Source organism: Macrobrachium rosenbergii, chromosome 27 (assembly GCF_040412425.1).
Source record: "Macrobrachium rosenbergii isolate ZJJX-2024 chromosome 27, ASM4041242v1, whole genome shotgun sequence".
Taxonomy (NCBI): Eukaryota; Metazoa; Arthropoda; class Malacostraca; order Decapoda; family Palaemonidae; genus Macrobrachium; species Macrobrachium rosenbergii.
Genome location: NC_089767.1, coordinates 7,124,010 through 7,146,497, shown reverse-complemented (window position 1 = coordinate 7,146,497; position 22,488 = coordinate 7,124,010). Strand labels below are relative to the sequence as shown.

The following is a 22,488-nucleotide window of genomic DNA, read 5'->3' as shown; positions in this document are numbered from 1 at the left end:
GGTTTGTTCCATAGGAAGAGAGTTCATCTTCTGAATAATAATAATAATAGAGGCTATGAGGCCAGTAGGGGAGGAAAATATTGGCAAATGACTCACCTAAAAAGAGGAGAGAGAGCGCAACGGCCGCTATGGCTGCCGGCTCGGTCAGAGGAAGGCCGGCGCTCGAGACTTTGGTCCACTCACAGTTGTCGCCGATGTGGTTCGGGCCACAAAGGCAAAAGTAGTCCGGCTTCTGGTCGTAGCAGGTTCCTCCGTGCAGGCACGGCTCCAGCAGGCACTCGTTGATGTCCTCACACGCAGATCCCACCAGATGCCTCCCGGAACCGCAGCTGGAAAATATGCGGGAAAAGGTTTGGATATCTGCCTAGACAAGGACTGCTGTTTCGAGTCATGAAAGTTCTTTTTAAATTTCAAGTTTCACGACGGTTTTGTCTTTATTGCCGGGGGGCTTCTTGTGTTTCAATTTGACTGAAATAAATATTCTAAAATATGAACCGCAGCTGAAAAATAATGCGCGAAAAAGTCTGGATATCTGCCTAGACAAGGACAGCGGTTTCGAGTCTTGGAAGTACTTTTTAAATTTCAAGTTCCTGGATGTTTTTATTTACTGCCCAAGGGGTTCTAGTGGTTTACGTTGACCGAAATTAATATTCTGTAACATTTAAAAACATTATTCTAACAAAGGGTATTCTATGCAGTTAACTTGTTTTATAAAGAAGTATGCTTAAGCTAACATCTTAAGAATTTTGCATATTTATTATGTGGAAAAATTCATTATCTATCTACCTATCTATCTATTAATACAGCCGTTTCATCTAACAATGACTGGTGCAGTTTCCCATGACAATAAAAAAAAAAGGGAATTACTGACCGTTGCCCCATTCAAACTTCCTCATTGAATCGTGGATGAACCTCGCCCAGAAATGTCAAAAATAGGAAATTTCTAAAATAATTTGTATTTTTACCTAACAAACAAACCTGATTTCTTTTACATAGTTCGCGTTCGCAAGCTATGTAAAGAACTAGGTTTTGTGTATGTGTACGATCAACTACCCAATTCATACACCTACACAAAAAACTCCCAAGCAGCACGACTAACAACTTAGACACACTGCGCCAAAAATGATCTGACGGAGAACACAAGAATCACCAGCTAACCTGCAAGAAGGCTGCGTCCAGGAGGCGTGGCAGGACAGTGGAGGATCACAGGTCGTGTTCACGCAAGACGGGGGAGGGTTGCAGCCCTTGATGAACCCATCTAAGGTGGTCACTTGGCCCCAGGCGCTGCCGTTGACTGCGGGAGGAAGGGGCAGCTGGCGATCTGACACTCTCAGGTCGTCTATGCATGCTGGGGACAAATTACGAAAATATATGCATTTTGGAATGGAGTAGAATATACAACTTAAGCCAAAGGCCGAGCGCTAGGATCTATGAGGTCATTCAGCTCTAAAAGAGAAACTGAGTAAAGGAGGTTTTACAAGGTGTGACAGGAGGAAGGCCTCGCAGTTGCACTATGAAACAATTGTTAAGAGAGGGTGGAAAGTAAGACGAAAGGAAGAGAATGTGAACGGAGGTACAGTAAAAGGAGTGAAAAGGGTTGCAGCTAGGGGCCGAAGGGATGCTGCAAAGAACCTTAAGTAATGCCTACAGTGCAACGCGTGAGGTGCACTGACGGGACTACACTTTAACAATGAATTTTGCAATAATGTACACTCAAGAATCTGCTGATTTCGACATCATTTAAAAAAATAATACAAAATACGAGCACAGCGAACAAGGAAAATGATTCAAAAATATGGATTTTGGATTCATGAACACAAAAGGAATCCACTGACAGATAAACTAGAAAAAAAACCCACGAAAATTACAAGCAAAATCAATAAAGGAAATACATAGTTGGGCATACACATAAAAGTACAATGTATCAACCGATTTGCGTGTTTGCTGAACGCTATGCCATCAAAACTAAGTAAAGTTTTATGAATTTGTATGCTTGTTTGTATTGAAATACGGTAATTTTAAATTTTTTACTAGGTATTTTGTAATGAAAATAAAAGGGCAACGTACTAGTATCTTCGTCAAAAAACCAAATCTACAATCTACAAAAAAAAAAAAAAAAAAAAATCCAAAAGCAGAAACTAAAAATTCCGGAGTTTAAATTTTCTATCACAAAAATATTCAGTTATCCAGCCGGACCATCTATCATTCATATTCAGTCAGTAACTCCACTTACTCAACCAAATTTACACTAGAACAAACTAAAAACATTATTTTAGAAAAGAGAAAGCGCGAAATTAAAAAGCTGAAACTAAAAATTCCGAAACTTAAATTTTCCCCACTGACTCACCCTCCTGCAAGTCATCTCCAACAGTCACGAGTTTGACGCCCAGGAACTCGGGAAGCCCGCCCACCGTCACTCCGTCATGCTTGTCGATCTCCAAAGGCATTGGAGGGCCACCCATTTCCTCCTGGGGGCTAGATTTCCCGTCCGTGAGGGACGGGATCGATTTATTGACCCGCCATTCGTCTCCTCCGTCTACGCTGATGAGGAGATTATGCCCGTGTCTCTCTGCCCTGATGGTGTGCCAGTGGCCGTCTCCTAAGGGCCTGCCCTCGACGCACACGACCCTGGCAGCCCAACCTGCACCGGACACTGATGCGCAGGCCACCCCGGCTCGTAGCTAAGGATGGATGACAAAAGGATTCATAAGGTAATAAGAACTGAATAATCTTTGGTCGAACAGGACAATTTCACCAGATACCATATTGATAATGGGGAAGACACTGACGAAGGTAGTGTATGAAACGTTAAAAAATGATATTTTGATATCATTTCTCCGATTTCATACTCTTTATTATAGTATAGGTGACATAAGCTTAATAAATACTGTATTGGCAAGGGGGAAGACACTCAAGAAGATGAGGTATGAAGTTTTGACAGCTAGTTTTTGCTAGGATTTTGAAGTCTCTTCTTATACTACAGACGACAGAGACCTGGCCAATCTGAAACGTACGTGAACAGTGAAAGAATGCTGCGTGTGCTGAGCTGCGAGATGAACCAGCATCCCCGTGGGCTCTGCAAGTGTCCTGACCCTCAGCTGGACGCTCACGACCCTCGGCGAAGGAGTGAAGGACAAAGCCAGCTTCATGTACGACCTCGAACCCAAAGTGGCTGGGACGGTTGGGGTATCACAACTGACCCCCGTCCATCCAGGGTCACAGTGGCACTCGGGGTGATTCAGGCCGCCTGAACAGGCACCTCTGATGCCACACGTTCCTGGGCCACCTGGACATGCTGTTTCTTGCGGCTGACAGCCAAGTGTGCTGTCTTTGCTGCATGCTGGCTCGCCCAGGTCCATTAACTGCAATAAAGCTGCAAGACTGTCATTTCACTTTCATCACTCCTGGGGCATGTTACCGACATAAGCGATTTTATCGTGGTACATCGGTTGGGCATAAATGCATGCACACAAGCACGCATGCGGCAGCGCACATACGCACACATGTACATACTTACCCTTTCTTAAATCGTTACTGTTTTTTAATATATTTTGGCAAAAGACTCTAATAACTGTATTCATTAATAACAAATTTCTATAGTTTATCAATAATTGTTGCCAATGTCTCATTTTTTTATTTGTTCATATTTTACACAAAAAAAGAAAAATGTAAACAGATTTTTTATTGTATTTTGGACAAAGAAAATCATTAGTTTATTACCCATACCCCATTACAATGCTCTCTGCAATTTTTCTATATCTGCACTAAACTGTAATGTGGATAACGTTATAAATAACCTCACCTGACCATTAATGTTCAACTCTGAAAGACACCCATCCAGTGAGTAGGGCGTAGGAGCTCGGCTCCACCCATAATCCTTTGGTCGTTGTGGGCCCTGAGCCAGACCCCCTACCTGCAGAGGACCCAGTACCTCCCACGCTCTCAGACCTTCAGGAAGGCCCCAGGACTTCCTAGCAGCGCAATGGGAGTCGTCGCTTGCCTTCTCGTCCCATCCCAGACCACAAAAGTCCACCATCAAGACCACTCCCTGAGAGCAAGAACGCGGCACAAGATATTGCAGGGAATATTCTCCATTTAAAGTTAACATCAGTATCCCCCTGGACTGGACTAGTGAGTTTAGGTTAAAGGCCAAACACTGGGACCTATATGGTCATTCAGCCCTGGAAACGAAAATGAGAGTAGGTAGGTCTGAAAGGTGTAACAGGAGGAAAGCCTCGCAGCTTGCACTATGAAATAATTGTTAGGAGAGGGTGGACAGCACAATGGAAGAGAGATATGAATGGAGGTACAGTAAAAGGAATGAAAGAAGTTGCAGCTAGGGGCCGAAGGGATGCTGCAAAGAACCTTTAGTAATGCCTACAGTGCACCCCGTGAGGTGCACTGACGGCACTACCCCAGTACGGGGGTAGTATCCCCCTGCATTTAGCTAAATACACTTAGTATTTGTTGTGTTTCTACGACTGTTTTCAAGTTATCATATTCTTAAGACAGCAAAATGAACCAAAAATAAAAAAAACTTTCATCACGTAATCACAAAATGAACCGACTCATACTTATTTCATCATATTGTAAGTTTCACTATCTTTCTTAATGCGGTTTAAAATTTTCACTATTCTACAGAATTCAGGAAAGCAATATTAAAGTTAAGCATAAGAATCCTTTTATTTCTGCAAATACCTCGTTCGTAATGTTTCCTTTCATAAAATACATTGAAGCTAGCCAGCTCTTTTTGTTTGTAAAGTGCCAAGTGACCAAGTGACAGTTGACTCTTTCAATGAAAAGGGCAACGCCCACGTCTAGTTTCTCTCTCTCTCTCTCTCTGGCAGAGCTACGATCCACAACAGACTAACTACTACTGTGTGCATAATTAACTGCCTGGATTAACATTATGAAATTATTAAAAATATGAATTTTTATATCAAAACTAATTTTGTTTCCACAAAGTGCTAGCTAAAGCATTACATTCAACGTTCACGCTTTAACTTTCAGGAGCGCACCGCGTCTCACACCAGTCATGAAGAGGCTTCCACTCAGGTACTTGAAGGAAGACGTTCTAATTAAGCGCATGGTCTCTTTTAACCTCCTGCAAGCGATAGATCTCCAACAAACCTGTGAATGCAAGTGGAGGTGGATGGTGTGCCACTCGCCGTCTGTGACAGAAGCATTGACTCTCAGGACGAAAGACCTGCCAATCCCTTCGACAAGGAGCTGGGGCTTGCTCTCGACCACCTGCAGAGCTAACATGGGCGAGGGAAGACTTCCTGAGGACCCGAAAAGCTGCGACTGTGGGGCGAGGGGGCCGGAATAGAGGAGCAATCCGTGAGGTCTGCGCGTCAGGACACGAAGGGACAGCGTTGTTGGCAGGCACGGAGGCAGAGGTTTCAGCCACACCCAACTGGATCCACGGAAGGTCCTGGCAAGGATCTTGCACTGGGGACCCCAGGAACCTCCTGGACAGACGCACCTGGCATGTACGTCCGAGGAAATACAGGAAATTTAGGCACAAGTCTATTGTTGTCACGATAAGTTGAGTTAATAATTTTTGATGAATATAAACGTATATAATTTTCTCCTGTCATCTCTTAGCCCGGTGGTCGAAAGCCCTACAAAAATTTTCTCAATTTCTCCTCAATCCTTACTGGAACACTGAGACGCAAAGTAACTTAAAAAACTAATTCATAAACGTATGATAACCCATTGCTTCAAAATTGTCTTTCTCCCCTTATTAAGGCAAAAGAGATTAAATGGAAGTAAGATTAATCTATATTCTCTAAAAGCCCAGACAACACATTTATTACATCCATTTATACTAATTTTGATTTTTTAAAAATCCTGCGCAGGAGAATTCCATGTGACTTCTATCCAACTGAATATCCATCACTTCTTTCACATGGTGAATTAGACCCTTTAAATAAAACCTCCGGACGAGGTTACACTCATTTGTGAAAATAGTTAAAGGTTACACTAATTTGTGAAAATAGTTAACGGTTACGGATACATGAAGAATTGCTGTTTATAGTCTTAATAATCAAAGCTTTCCTAACAAATATAATTTACGTTAAGAAAAGTGTCTTTTCAATATAAACTTTATGCATATGCAAAAGTACTTCATTACAATGTCCTCTATCTTGCAATGTTTATGCAATAAACACAAAAATGTCAATTTTTTTTATATTTCACACGACAGATCTTTCCTTCCTACAGCAGTTACAGCAACTCATACCAAATTGTTACATTTATAATTAATGAGAATTTTTTGTTTTCTCTTTAGAGTAAAATTTGCCAAGGTAAACAATGTGCTACCTACTATTCTTAATATATAAGAAAGGGATATAAAAATAAAAGGTAAACTAAAAAGTACACGAGTAAAGGAAGAGGTAGAAATTTGATATACCTGTTTGTTCGTTCTCGATAAATAATGATAAATGATTCCCCACAGCTTACGATACCTCTGGGATACATCAACTGCACATACATTATGAACATAGCATTCATTATATATATATATATATAAAGAAAAAAACAAACCCACAAACCTACCTACCTCTCTCTCTTTCAAACCCACAAACACCCCTCTTTCTCTCTCTCAGACCCACAAACCTCTCTCTCTCTCTCAGACCCACAAACCTCTCTCTCTCTCTCTCTCTCTCTCTCTCTCTCTCTCTCAGACCCACAAACTTCTCTCTCTCTCTCTCTCTCTCAGACCCATAAACCTCTCTCTCGCTCAAACCCACAAACACCCCTCTTTCTCTATCTCGAACCCACAAACACCCATCTTTCTCTCTCTCGAACCCACAAACCTCTCTCTCTCTCAAACCCACAAACCTCTCTCTCTCTCTCTCTCTCTCTCTCAAACCCACGAAACTCATTCTCTCTCTTTCAAACCCACAAACCTCTCTCTCTCTCTCTCTCAACCCACAAACCGGCCGCCCCCCTCTCTCTCAAACCCACAAATAGCCCTCTCTCTCTCTCTCTCTATCTCAAACCCACAAACCACACCCCTCCCTCTCTCTCTCAAACTCACAAAGCAACCCCCTCTCTCTCAAACCCACAAACACCTCCCCCCCCCCTCTCTCTCTACTGGCACAAGATCCAAGATAAACCTCAAATTTTCAAGACTTCAGCACAATGCACTCACCTGCTTCCCGAAGGAGATCTGAGGCACCTGCCTCCATTGAGGCAAGTGGAAGGAGCGCAAGTGTCAGAGTCGTAAGGAGCGTAGCCGCGGCCCCTCGGGCTTTCCTGGGAGACACACTCGCGGGTTCGAATGAGCAGAGGAGTCACCAACGAGGTCATGTTCGTATCCACAACCTGGAGAGAAAAGGGCTTCATGGACTCCCTCGTCGCTTCGAGAACAAAGCACAAACAACGGAGGAATACTTAAAGAAAATAAGTAAAAATTGTGCCGAAGAATCTTCGGCGCAATCGAGTTTTCTGTACAACGTATAATGAATGCTGTATACAACTATCAGGTACGACCAGCCAGCACTCATTTGCTCCCCACATGCGGTCAAGTAAATGTCTGCCAGACGAACGATCCACAGCTAACCTTAACCTTAAATAAAATAAAAACTACCGAGGCTAGAGGGCTGCAATTTGGTGTACTTGATCATTGGCGGATGGATGATCAACTTACCAATTTGAAGCCCTCTAGCCTCAGTAGTTTTTAAGATCTGAGGGCGGACAGAAAAAGTGCGGACGGACAGACACATAGCCATCGCAATAGTTTTCTTTTACAGAAAACTAAAAATAGATGCGTGTAAAATGGTTTGTCAGTCACTTACTACAAATGTTTTCTTTCAAGATCTAAGTGTTGCCTCAAATGACATCTCTGTAACAGACGTCTCGGAAATATTAAGTGATTTTCAGATAATACCTGATGAAACATTTTCTTTTATGAGGAATTATTAATTTTCCTTCGTACTACAGACCTTCCACTAAGCCGTATACCATAACTATGTCGCTAAAAATTCCAGTTAAAAATATATATATATATATATATATATATATGCATAAAGATGTATATATATATATATATATATATATATATATATATATATATATATATATATATATATATATATATATAAAAATCCTTTCACATACAAAATAAATTTACACTATACAATATTCAAAATGGCAGGCCTCATGTTGCTGCACCAGAGTCTCCATATTATATTTCTGGGGTTCAGATTTCTTTATGTCCTGATCACGAACATTGAAGCTTTGAATAAGTTTGACATTTTTTGTCTTGTTTTTTCGCTTTAGACCCCCCAAAAAACTCGTTCCTTTCAGTAAGAAACTGTCTATGCAAAACATTCGCCATAAATAAATAAGATAACTCTTCTAATCGACAGGCATTTTTGAGTTATCAAAAAATATGAGAGAGAAATGTCATGCATATTGACAGAGTTGTAAGCGTACTCAAGGTTCAAGATTTTCAGTTCCTAAATATTATGACGTTTCAAATTAGGAACCTCTTGCCAACACGAACATAACACTATGGTTTCTTAGTAGTCACTAAAAATACCTATGCTATCAAATTAACTTTGAGTTTAAGAGAAAAACATTAAAAGTTTTTTGAGAATAAAGATAAAATATATTTACATGCAATGATCGCCGAAATTTAAAAGAAAAATACAATACAAATGTTCCGCCGGTATATTGGTTAGTGTCGTGGTATGCCACTCAGATGTCGCCGGTTCGCGTCTCGCCCCGGGGCGATGAAAAATCGCTGTCTCTGTATCATGATCAGTTACTGCTGCGGTGGGAGGTTGAAACCAACATTCTTTGGAAGCTTAAAGAATTTATAATAATAATAATAAATATAGAAAGATAAACTAAAATACCTGTAGAGGAAGTGCCGTTGAAGCCAGAGAGGTTACAGAAGCCCCCTCTTCGTAGGACAACTTCAGAGTGGACAGAGCCGAGTCCTCTGGTCCTTCGAGGTGCGGGGGAGGTCCTCCACTCACGGGGTCCTTAAGAACCTGCTGGACAGAGGGTCCTCTCTTACCGAAGACAGGGGGCGGGTCCTTCAGGGACACGGAGAGGCCTGTGGCTTCCTCCAGCTTTTGTTGGGAAGAGAAAGTCACGTTAGTTGGCTTATACTGCATTGTACTTATTCCTTTTATTTATTTAGTTACCATATTTGTACTGTGTGTGTGTGTATATATATATATATATATATATATATATATATATATATATATATATATATATATATATTATTAGTTTCAAATAATTAAGCTAGAGATGCTGTGATTATTTTTTGTTAAATCGAATCCACTTTCCATTACCCAACACACCCCAAAAGATTACTTTGACATTAATAAATGTAAAATTCTTAGCATGTGATGCACACGGTAAATGGAAAAGTACAGAATAAAACAGAATATAGATTTTAGGCCAAAGGCCCAGCGCTGTAACGGAAATTGACAGTAAAAGTTTGGAAGGTGCAACAGGAGGAAAACCTCAAAGCAGTTGCAATATGAAACAATATGAAACAATTGTTTGGGGGGGGAGTAAGTTGGAAGATAATACGAACGGAGATAGAATAAAAGGAACGAAAGGGGTTGCAGCTAGGGGCCGAAGGGACGCTGCAAAGAACCCGAAGTAATGCCTACATGAGGTGCACTGACAGCAATACCCACCTACGGAGACAGTGTACATGTATGTATTTATTAGTACGCTCAGGTAACAATTATCATTAAATTATTCTTATTGGCTTCGTCAAAAATAACTAGTTCATGCAAGATGTCAGGCTCTCTACCTTTAGTACGGTCAACGAATTTAACAGAGGCTCAGCAACTTAATGTACTTTTTAGTTTTCTGTAAAAGAAAACTATTGTGCCGGCTTTGTCCGTCTGCCCTCATTTCTTACAAGCTACCAAGGCTAGAGGGCTGAAAATTGGTGTGTTGATCATCCACCATCCAATCATCAAACATACCAAATTGCAGCCCTCTAGCCTCAGTAGTTTTTATTTTACTTAAGGTTAAATTTAGCTATAACCGGGCCTTGGTTAAAGTTTCATGGGCCGCGGCCTTTACAGCACTATACCGAGACCACCGAAAGATAGATCTATTGTCGGTGGCCTTGATTATACGCCGTAGCGGCTGTGCAGAAAACTCGATTGCGTCGAAGAAACTACCCGTTTTAAAAAGTGAAAATACAAGGCAACAGAAATCAGTCATACTTGAATATGTTTCAAAAGCTCTCTTCAGAAGAGATAAAATTTTAATGACGTTTCCGCTTTCGGTAAAGTCCTTGGAAATTTATTAGCGCGTGATCAAGATCTTCTCTGAGCGTGACTAAGGTACAATGTGCGTGCTAAAGTGGCTACTCTCCAGTTAAGGAGTCTCATTTCGAAAGTCACTGGAAATAGTTTATGCGGCTTATAAACGAACTGGAATATAGATTTGAGGCCAAGGGCCAAGCACTGGAACCTATGAGGTCATTCAGCGCTGAAAGGGAAATTGACAGTAAGGTGGTTTGAAATGTGTGACAGGAGGAAAACATCTCAGTTGTACTGTGAAACAACTGATAGGGGAGAGTGGAAAGTCAGATGAAAAAAAAAAAAAAGAGAATATGAAGAAAAGTACAGTAAAAGGAATGAAAGATTGCAGCTAGAGGCCGAAGGCACGCTGCAAAAAGCCTTAAGTAACGCCTATAGTGTACCACGTGAGGTACACTGACGGCACTAACCCCCCCCCCCGCCTACGGGAGCTTAAAAAAAGAATTCCATTTAAGAGGAACGAGAGAGAGACAGAGGATGTTTGTGTGTAAAGGCAAGTACGTTCAAGCTTCCTTTTTCTCTCTTAATTTAAGTCCGTGAAATTATGAGAGAGAGAGAGAGAGAGAGAGAGAGAGAGAGAGAGAGAGAGAGAGAGAGAGAGAGAGAGAGAACTCTGTACTGCAGAGCTGTTGTGTACATGTAGGGGATTCCTCTAGGAACAAACTTAGTTTTGACAAAGAAAACCTTTTTGGATTTAGCAAAGGATCATCGCGCGAAGACAAAAATAAAATGGGGCCATTAAGCTTAATGGTCTCAGTTTGTACGCTTCTACTTGGGTACAGAACAGAATATAGAATTTAGGCCAAAGGCCAAGCGCTGGAACCTATGAGGTCATTCGGCGCTGAAACGGAAACTTGACAGCAAAAAGGTTTGACAGATGTAACAGAAGGAAAACCTCGCACTTGTAATACGAAATAATTGTTAGTAGACAGTGGAAAGAAAGATGGAAGAAAGACTTTGAACAGATATAGTAAAATGAATCACAGCAAAGAACCCTAAGTAATGCCTTCAGTGCACTGCATGAGGTGCACTAACGGCATTACCCCTTACGAAATCTACTTACATACAAGGCAATCATATATATATATATATATATATATATATATATATATATATATATATATATATATATATATAAATATATATATATATATATATATATATATATATATATATATATATATATATATAATAATAAATTAGAATAAAACAGGCAAAAAATGCGCCGAAGTTTTTCTTCTGCGCAATCGAGTTTTCTGTACAACGTATAAATATATAATGCTGTATATAACTATCAGCTACGACCGGTAGCGTTTCACTTGCTCCCCAGATGCGGTAGTGAGGGAGCGTCGCACGCCTCCGGAAAGCGCTGCCAGACGCATGATCCATGGCTAACTTTAACCTTAAATAAAATAAAAACTACTGAGGAGGCTAGAGGGCTGCAATTTGGTATGTCTTATGATTAGAGGGTGGATGATAAACGTACCAATTTCCAGCCCTCTAGCCTCAGTAGTTTTTAAGATCTGAGGGCGGACAGAAAGAGTGCGGACGGACAGACAAAGCCGGCGCAATAGTTTTCTTTTACAGAAAACTAAAACGAAAGGTCAATGGCTTAATCTTACAGTAAATACAAGGTCAGATGTTTTTATTTCTCCTTAAGAATGTTCTTTTGGAAGACCATACCTTCACTTTTCCTCAATTATCTACTTTACGACGATAATATGTTTGATGTACGTGGTCTTTCATGGAAACTGGCTTGAGTGAAATTTATTTTTGGGAGGGGGTAGGCGCGGGGGTGGGAGGGATTTCACAATATAACAACCTCCGCGACGAGAAAAGACTAACAATCTCTCTACCTTATCCCTGTGGAGAGACAACAAGCCCTGTAGCTTAACAGGATCCACAAAAGCATCCTTGTCGTCATCCTTCACGCTCACCCAGACGCAGGCGGTTGGCGCTGGATGCTCACTGGATGAGCCAGTCCCAACTGGCTGTCCCCCTTCTTGTGGGTGACTGGGTGAGGACGATTCAGTTCCTGGAGACGTGACGGGGAGGGTCGAGGCAATCCCTGGAAGACCATAATTCCCGTAAACGCTGACAACTTCCACTTTGTAGGGGAGGCCTTCTGACACGATGTCTTCTACTGCCTTCAGGAGTTTTCCGAGGCCGCCTCCTCCAGTCTTGCGTGGGATAAAAGGAGGAATGACAAAGTATTATCAACGATGATGATCATGATAAGAGTCAGTAGTAACATGAGCAGGCCCCTTCTCCCTAAAATAATAGTCACAAAATCAAATCTATTTGGTGGAATGACTGTGAAAGCTTTAAATATATAAAAATATAAAAACATTTATATATATATATATATATATTTTTATTATATATATGTAATTATAGGAACACTTACACATTTTATATATATATATATATGTGTGTGTGTATAATTATATAATTATATATATATATATATATATATATATATATATATATATATATATATATATATATATATATATATATATATATATATACACACACACACACACACACACACACATATATATATATATATATATATATATATATATATATATATATATATATATATATATATATATATATATAAAATGTGTAAGTGTTCCTGCTAACAAACTGTTAAGTGCACAAACTGACACTAAATATAACCCAGATTCTTATTTGACCTCTGACCTTTAAGCTTTTTATCCTAACCGATCTGACTTCACTAGGTATCAAGGGAAATACAGTGTTTTGGACAAGATTATGTTGTCAGTCATCTGACATACTGACTCTCATGAAAGATAAAAGTTAAGTATAAAAGTTCCAAAGGTTTGATATTTTTTTATAAGGTCACACATGCATAGAAAAGTATCTGTACTTTCGTGGAAAATATCGTCAAAATGAGGTTAAAACACTGTGCCTCTTGTCTAATAAAAAGATTCTGAGATTTTATTTTATTTTTTAACTTTGCGCACTTCTCATGATGGTCACTTTGTCAACAATTCGTCCGATTTGGGACGAAAACAAAAGTGTTCAGGAAAGAAAAAAAAATTCAAGATAGGCAAAAACTGATTCGTCAGGAACACAAAACTAAAAGACCTCCAGCGTTACTCACCGTGGGCGTCCAACCCCTGGTCAAGTCGGCTGGAGTAATAGGGGTCAGGATGACTGGGGCAGCGTGGGTCAGGGCATCGTGGGTCAGGGTCCTGACCACCACAGTGACGTTGGCAGCAACGCCCACCTGACTCCACACTCGGTCACTCACCGCAAAGTGCAGCAGGTACCTGTTCCAGAAAGTATAATGGAGGAATATTCTTAATCATTACAATATATCATTCATTAATAATAATAATTACGTGTTCTGGGTAATAGTAGCAAAGAATATTCCTAAGAATAGAACAGAATTTAGAATTTAGGCCAAAGGCCTAACTCTGGGGACCTATAAGGTCACTCAGTGCTAGAAGGGAAACTGAGAATAAAAAGGTCTGAAAGGCGTAACAGGAGGACAATTTCGCAGTTGTACTCTGAAACAATTGTTAGGAGAGGGTGGAAAGTAAGATGGAAGAAAGAGAATATGAAAAGAGGTACAGTAAAAGGAATGAAAAGGGTTGCAGCTAGGGGCCGAAGGGACGCTGTAAAGAGCCTTCAGTAATGACTACAGTGCACCGCGTGGGGTGCACTGACGGCACTAACCCCCCTACGGAGAGATCTCTTTAAGTTGGTTTGTGTGCTCTGCCTGCCACAGAAACGATGTTACTTTTGGGTGACAAGGTGCTGCACAGTCCATTATTATTATTATTATTATTATTATTATTATTATTATTATTATTATTATTATTATTATTATTCTGCCCGTTTCAGCCCCTCTACAATATTCAACATGAAAAATGGTCAAACATGCAAAAAATACCCAGTACTAAATTTCCTTCAAAATCTCTTTCACCTCAACGGATGTTACTTCCCGCAACACCCCATAGATAGTTGGCCATCAGAATTGCAACGCCAGCTTATGGATACGCCGTGCCCAGGTTACTATTTCGGTTGACACCCGAACTGCATTTTAATGTTTCCAATATTTAATACAACTCGACTAGATATCCGGATTGATACGTTTGAAAAGGAGTTTTAAAAAATACAATACTCTGCCCAGTAACTTCCAAAACAAAAAAATATGCAGTCTCTGTCGAAATTGGAATGGAATGGAATACAGAATCGAGGCCAAAGGCCAGGCGCTTGGGAACTGTGAGGTCACTCAGCGCTGAAACGGAAATTGACAGAAGGTTTGAAAGGTGTAACAGGGGGAAAATCTCACTATGAAACAACTGGTAGGCGAGGGTGGAAAGAAAGATGGAAGAAAGAGAATATGAACGGGGGTACAGTAAACGGAATGAAAGGTTGCAACTAGGGGCCGAAGGGACGCTGCAAAGAACCTTAAACAATTGGAAATATTAAAACGTTTTTTCTCATCTATTTGATTTCCTCTGATTTTTGAAGGCTCTTTCAAATATGAAATATAAAGTATGGCCCATTATATGTGACCACTTTTCCACTTGTTTTATCTATACTGCACATGCTCCGGTGTCACCCAATCTCAATATACTTCCTAGTTCACCGCCATACTCTCACAAAATCCACGAATTTATCTCGTATCAGGGTTCCAATATTCGTAAAGAAGGTTTTACTGGAGTAACATAGCTATAAACACCAAGGAATAAACCATACTCTCTCATCATTTTAATGAAATCTGTGATGTATAAACCCGCGAGACAGAAACGAATGGGCTGTGTCCACGTTCGGTGATTTGCACTCCGGGGGTTGAGAGAAAAACCGGCGGTGGCCAGATATATTTCTGTCGGGAATTTGAAGGATGGACATTTTTCTCATTTATGGCTGTACTTCTCCAGCCGGAGCGACTATGTAATTTTGTCTCTGACTGAACGTGAGAATGTGATACTCAGTTATGCACATAAACATATGCGTGTTATCTATCTATCTATCTATCTATATACATATATATATAATTTACATATATTTGCATATAATATCTACACATACACACACACACACACACACACACATATATATATATATATATATATATATATATATATATATATATATATATATATATATAATTTACTGAAATTGGCAAACTTCCCTGAATGACATTTGAACCCGCGAGATAGCTGTAATCCCATTTAATGCGATATCATAGTAGTATTAACCGCCCCCCCCCACTCCTGGAGATCAATGGTATTGTATTAAATTCCAAGGGTACTGCATTAAATTTCAGGGGTATTGTATTAAATTCCAAGGGTAATGTAGTAAACTCCAAGGGTATTGTATTGAATTCCAAGGGTATTGTATTAAATTCCAAGTACATTATAATAAATTCCAATGGTATTGTATTAAATTTCAAGGGTATTGTATAAAATTCCCAGGGTATTGTATTAAATTCCAAGGGTACTGTATTAAATTCCAAGGGTACTGTATTAAATTCCAATGGCGTTGCATTAAATTCCAAGGGTGTTGTATTCAATTCCAACAATATTGTAATAAGTTCCAATGATACTGTATTAAATTCCAAGGGTTTTGTATAAAATTCCAAGGGCATTGTATTGAATCCCAAAGGTATTGTATTAAATTCCAAGGGTATTGCATTAAACTATAAGTGTATTGTATCGAATTCCAAAGGGATTGTATAAAATTCCAAGCCACGTGTTTCCCCTTCGTAAGGCAGAGCGTGAAGTGTCCATCTGCACTAACCTTAATTCTGGTACTGCTATATCTACAGCAACGGGGGTTCTCGTGACGTCACACTGAGTGAAATTGGTGTTATCTGAATAACGAGGTTTTGGTTGGATTCATCCGTCTTGAAACTTTGCCATTTGTGATGTCATGCACATAGTACACACACATACACACATCTATATATAAATAAATAAATAAATATTTATAATATAGATATATATATATATATATATATATATATATATATATATATATATATATACATATACTGTATATATACATTTGTGTGTTATGTGTTTGTGTGGGTATTATGTGCATGACATCACAAAATGGCAAAGTTTGAAAACGAATGAATCAAACCAAAACCTCGCTATTCATATACCACCAATTTCACCCAGCGTGACACCGCGAGAACCCCCATTACTCTCGATACATTAGTACCCTGATAACATAAATGCATTTGATTACGGAGGCGAAACACGTGGCTTGGAATTTAATTCAGTACCCTTGAAATTTAATACAAAATCCTTGGAACTTAATACGATACCCTTGGAATTCAATACAGCACCCTTGGAACTTAATACAATTACCCAGGGAATTTAAAACAATACCTATGAGGTCATTCAGCGCTGAAACGGAACTTGAAAGTAAAAGGTTTGAAAGGTGTAACAGGAGGAAAACCTCAAAGCAGTTGCACTATGAATCAATTGTTAGGAGAGGGTTGAGGAAAGTAAGATGGAAGAAAGAGAATATGAACGTGGGTACAGTAAAAGAAGAAAAGGGGTTACAGCTAGGGGCCGAAGGCACGCTGCGAAGAAACTTGAGTAACGCCTATAGTGCACCGCATGAGGTGCACTGACGGCACTAACCCGCCTACGGGGAACAAACTAATGATGAGCGTTCCTTGGTGTTGTATGAAATGGCTAATGTCAAGGAAGATTTCTGTACAGCGGGCTCATTCACTAAAATGACCGTTATCTTTTTTTACTGTCCCAAACCTAATGCCTCAATTAGGGAAATGGCTAATAGTACGTTTATGTATGTATGTATTAAATACAAAAAATTTATACATAACCCCAACTACGATAATATTCTCCTAGTCACGTTCCACGTTCCCCTGAGTGTTTTTCTAAGGATATGGGGACATTGGGTTGTTTTATTGCGGTCAAGAAACCTAAGCGACCCCTTGAGGCTACCTACTAAGTAGGCTTACCATTCCTTCCGTGAAACAAATTCCCTTATTTTACGTATGAAAGTTCGATGGCTGTTCCTTAAATGATTTTTCCTATAATTTTGCAATTTTGAAGTGTCATCTCCAGAATCTGTCATTATTATTATTATTATTATTATTATTATTATTATTATTATTTCTGCTTTTCTTGTTATTTCTGGTATATTTACTTTTTATTATTACTGTGATTAATATCATTGTAGAGTTTTGCAATTTTTAACGTTCGTATTTTAGCCTTGTGGACCCGTAACCACCTAAGGTCCCCAGATGGAAATTAATCGTCTGCAACCTGTATTTTTTATTGCTATTTTTAATTTTTTCTATTATTCTCTATATAATTACTGTCATTACCGTTATTATGAATTCGATTTTTTTCTACTTCTTCAGAAACTGTGTGGATACTGCCGATAATTATTTTTATCATGTTACCTTATGTATCTAGATTGTGTATTGTATATGTATATTCCATATATATGGCCCTGAGACGAAATAAAGATTATTATTATTATATTTTTATTATTATTATTATTATTATATTGTTATATACTGTGCTGGACTTCCAGTTGTGTCATTATGAAGTCTACTTATTTGGTGCCAAAAGACCCTGTTTTGTTGGAAGGGGCAATGGTTTACTTTCCTATATGGAAAATTTATATATATATTTCTCTCTATTACAGCTCACGACAAAATACTTTGTCATAAATACTCAGATTACAGCTAGTGCTTTTTAATGACACTACTCAGAGCATTTAATCTTAAAATAATTAAAACACATCCCATTAGTTTCCAAAACATTTAAAATTTCTTATATTATTTCAAGTATGATGATTACGCCCACTCGAATCATGTTTCAATAATGAAGGTATCACAATGCTTTTGCTCCTGTCACAAGATGATAATGCCATTATATAAACTGTGTAAGAAACTTTGATTCGACTTTCTGCTAAACGGACACATTAGAAGTTGTCATGGGAACACAAACTTTAACAAGTTCACAAAAACAATAAAAGAGGCAGTCTATAAGAAGTGAATGCTGAATACTGATTTATAAAGGAATGTTCAAGTTGTAGGATGATCTGACTATACAATATGTAAATAATTCCATAAATAAATTCAATAAAACAAGTAACTCGAAAATAATACACTGCAAAGCTAATAAAAGAGGTGAAAGCTATTGCTTCAAAGTGCAAATGGAACTTCAAAACGATCCCGTTTTCATGACCATTATGCCAATAGGGGCTTTTACCACAGATATAGGAAACAAAATTACATAAGTAATTATATGGCAAAATGAAATAATGAACATTCACTAGTTCAAAATGGCTAATTCCGTGTTTGTTTACAGCTCAGGGGTTAATTATAAATACCAAATCCTTTTCATATATAGGCGGCAACTGCTCATTCTGTGGCGAAACTATACGCAGACTGACTTGACCCTTTTTGTCACTGGAACAGAATGTAATATGGAATTTAGGCCAGAGGCCAAGCGCTGGGGCCTATGAGTCCATTCAGCGCTGAAAGGGAAACCAACAGTAAGATAAGCCTGAAAGGTGTACCAGGAGGAAAACCTCGCAGTTGCACTATGAAACAGTTGTTAGGAGAGGGTGCAAAGTCAGATGGGGAAAAAGTGAATATGAACCCGAGGTTACAGTGAAAGGAATGAAAGGGATTGCAGCTAGGGACCTAAGGGGCACTGCAAATCCTTTGCTTTTACGGAAATGTTCTAAGGGAGACTCACCTTCCCTCTCGAACGAGGCTGGAAGCAAAAATTGCACCGTCAGCAGCATTCAGCTTAAACAGGGGATGAGGCGTCCCGGCCCACCGGAAGGTCTTGTCCCCTATGTCCCAGTCGTCGGGGTCGTCCACGTACACGCGACCCAAGGGAGCGTCTGATCCGCTGCCCTGCGGAGGGAAAAGCAGTTGCTTGGTGAAATCGTAGACGAGCTGCAAAATGTACTTTAATATGTTATGCAGGACAGGAAATGTTTTTTTTCTCTCTCTCTCTCTCATTATACATCGTATAATAGAGAGTGTGTAATGAAAATAAACAGTATTATTATAATTACTCTCTCTCCCACCCGCGTCTCTCTCTCTCTCTTTCTCTCTCTGACCAGTCTCTCTCTCTTTCTCTCTCACCAGTCCCTCTCTCTCACCAGTCTGTCTCTGTCTTTCTCTCTCTCTCTCTCACACCAGTGTGTCTCTCTCCCTCTCACCAGTCTCTCTATCTCTCTCTCCCCCTCTCGCCAGTCTACCTCTCTCTCTCTCTCTCCCTCTCACCAGTCTCTCTATCTCTCTCTCCCCCTCTCGCCAGTCTACCTCTCTCTCTCTCTCCCTCTCACCAGTCTCTCTCTCTCTCCCCCCTCTCCAGTCTATCTCTCTCTCCCCCTCTCACCAGTCTATCTCTCTCTCTCTCCCTCTCACCTCTCTCTCTCTCTCTCCCTCTCACCAGTCTCTCCCTCTCACCAGTCTATCTATCTCTCTCTCTCTCTTTCACCAGCGTCTCTCTCTCTCTCTCTCTCTCTCACCTGGGTCTTCCACAGGTACACTGTCTTGGCAGCAGGTTTCATGGGGTTATCGTTGAGATCATCGACAACAACCGTGACAGTCTGCGTCCGGTTGAGTCCTCCTGCGTCGCTGATCACGACTTCCACAGGGAGCGTTCGATGGGTCTCGCGGTCCACGGAACCTCGGGTCCACAACTCAGCTCCTCCTCGACCGCTGTCGACATCTGGTGGAATAAAGGACAGAGAAACAATGAAGAAATCGCTGTATATCGCATAACACAAGGGGTACTTGTGTACATAACACAAAGGGTACTTATTTGCATAACACAAGGAGTACTTGTATACATAATGCAAGGGGTACTTGTATACATAATAGAAAGGGTACTTGTATACATAACACAGGGTACTTGTATAACACAAGGGGTACTTGTTTACATAACACAAGGGGTACTTGTATACATAACACAATGGGTACTTGTATATATAACACAGGGTATTTATACTTTACATAACACAAGGGGTATATACTTGTTTACATAACACAAGGGGTACCTGTATATTCTTTCTGTGAACTGATTTGATTTTTGAAAAATTGGCTACAGAGCCAAGTGCTGGGGGCATTTCCAGCCATTCAGCGCTTGAAGGACTGAACAAAGGTAGTTAGAGTGGTTGGGCAGCAAGATGGAAGAAAGGATAAGGTTAGAGTAAAAGGTTAAGAAGTGGGTTCAGCTTGGGGCATAACCTGAGTTATGCCTACAACGCACCAGGTAAGGTGCGCTGACGGCATTACCTTCCTGTAGGGTACTGACTGATTGATTATGAAACCGAGGTCGTGAAGACCAAACGCCGGAACCCATCAGGATTATTCGGCGCCGCAATGAAGGTGAAATATATAAATTAATGATATGACTGATAATGAATAGGTGAATATTGGTTTGTCTATTTTCACCAAAATTAGCATTTCTGTTCCAATAAACTAACGCATACATATGTCTGGTCATTTGGGAACTCTCAAAGCATGCAGGGTGGGAAGATGACACTGCACTAATTACTAACGACTATCTTTAGCTTATGGTGTATTTTTATATATATTGGTAGCACCTCTTACAACCACTAGAGCAACAGTCAGAGACTGAGTAAAAGACACACTGATGAGCTCATCTCAGTTTTGGCCTAATAAGACAATCACAAAAGTTGACAACCATAAGTTTTTTTTATTCGTAAAGATCTGTAGCCGTTTAGATTGACTGCCTGCACAAATACCTGGCCTAATGAGACATGTGGAGATACTTAGATTTGGTTAAAGGTTAACCTTGGTGAAAGAATAGAATAGAATATAGGCCAAGCGGCGGAACCTATGAGGTCATTCAGCACTGAAATGGAAACTGACAGTAAAGGAGGTTTGAAAGGTGTAACAGGAGGAAAACCTCAAAGCAGTTGCACTATGAATCAACTGTTAGAAGAAGGTGGAAAGTTAGATTGAAGAAAGAGAATATGAACGGAGGTACGGTCAAAGGAATGAAAGGTGTTGCAGCTAGGGTCCGAAGGCACGCTGCAAAGAACCTTAACTAATGCCAACAGTGCACCGCATGAGGTGCACTGACGGCACTAACCCCCTACGGGATAATCTTGGTAAAAAGACCAAAGATATACTGGAAATCAAGTCCGTATCATTCAAGAAGCGTCCTATACAAGACAGAAGGTGAGCAGCGCAATTTGTGTAAGGAGGTTCGACACGGTGCTGGTGAGCCTTCTGTGCAGAGGCATAGAAGCGATGGTGTTTTGATTTCTATAACGGGGCGTCATCACGATTCAACAGTTAAAAGTATAATTGTAGCAATGAAAATACCCACTTTTATGGGAATTGGATTAATATTGAAGAAAATGCGGATTTTTTAAATAAAATATATAGGAACGCTCAGACCCGCCAACTATTCCCCCCTTCCCCCCCCCCAAAAAAAAAAATATATCACGCAATTTGGAATCTGAGACCAACGCTGAAAAGTCTTTATTTGGAAATTTAAATAAGCTACGAAAAATATCAACCTGTCAAAGCACGCATTTTCCTTTTACACTCAGAACGCCATTCGATTCGTGAAGAGAAAAATCCTTCTTACACGCTTTTACTGAATTTTACTTCTTTGTCTGTTTGAGTCAAAACTTGCAACCGATTTTTGACACATTTCCACCGAACCGATTTCGCCTAGATTTGGCGTATATGTTCAAAGTCGGTGACAATGCAATATTAAAAAATTTAAAAAATACTCTGCAATTTTATCGTTGTGTAGTATGCAGAAACACCTAACCAGGTGTGTGTCGGGACCATGGATTCGTACACTTTCGGAACGACAGCGCTAGCTAGCGAGGATGGGCTCTGCAATCGTTTCAATCACTCGGTGACGCAAGCAGTACTTATTCAACTGTCGAATACTAAGAAATCACAAGTCAAAAAAACTTTAAACCACGCTTTTATTTCAAAATGCACCAAAAAGTAGCAAATAAAGCTTTAACATAAAAGCGTGGGGCGCGTTACTGCCCAATCTTGCATTCTTTTTCCTGCTCTCCTAAAAAAACTCTCTGGTATGCACACGGCATTTTTGCTTGCTTATGTCCAAACGTAAAAGCGTGGAACGCTTACCCTAACTTGTATACAATTCTATACAGACATGTA

At 39.9% G+C, this 22,488-nt stretch overlaps 1 protein-coding gene across 1 annotated transcript in view; it reads right to left on the bottom strand.

Annotated features, from left to right (window-relative positions):
* Positions 1-22,488, bottom strand: part of LOC136853386 (putative neural-cadherin 2) — a 451,957-nt gene that overhangs the window by 8,001 nt on the left and 421,468 nt on the right. Inside the window, exons 17-28 of the mRNA XM_067128834.1 lie at positions 19,839-20,041; positions 19,052-19,215; positions 13,447-13,615; positions 12,170-12,493; positions 8,871-9,089; positions 7,160-7,332; positions 5,131-5,485; positions 3,803-4,048; positions 3,015-3,362; positions 2,348-2,681; positions 1,159-1,348; positions 97-329 (exon numbers count right to left, since the gene is read on the bottom strand). Coding sequence (XP_066984935.1) covers positions 97-329; positions 1,159-1,348; positions 2,348-2,681; positions 3,015-3,362; positions 3,803-4,048; positions 5,131-5,485; positions 7,160-7,332; positions 8,871-9,089; positions 12,170-12,493; positions 13,447-13,615; positions 19,052-19,215; positions 19,839-20,041 — 2,958 coding nt within the window. The remainder of the gene's footprint in view (positions 1-96; positions 330-1,158; positions 1,349-2,347; positions 2,682-3,014; positions 3,363-3,802; positions 4,049-5,130; positions 5,486-7,159; positions 7,333-8,870; positions 9,090-12,169; positions 12,494-13,446; positions 13,616-19,051; positions 19,216-19,838; positions 20,042-22,488) is intronic.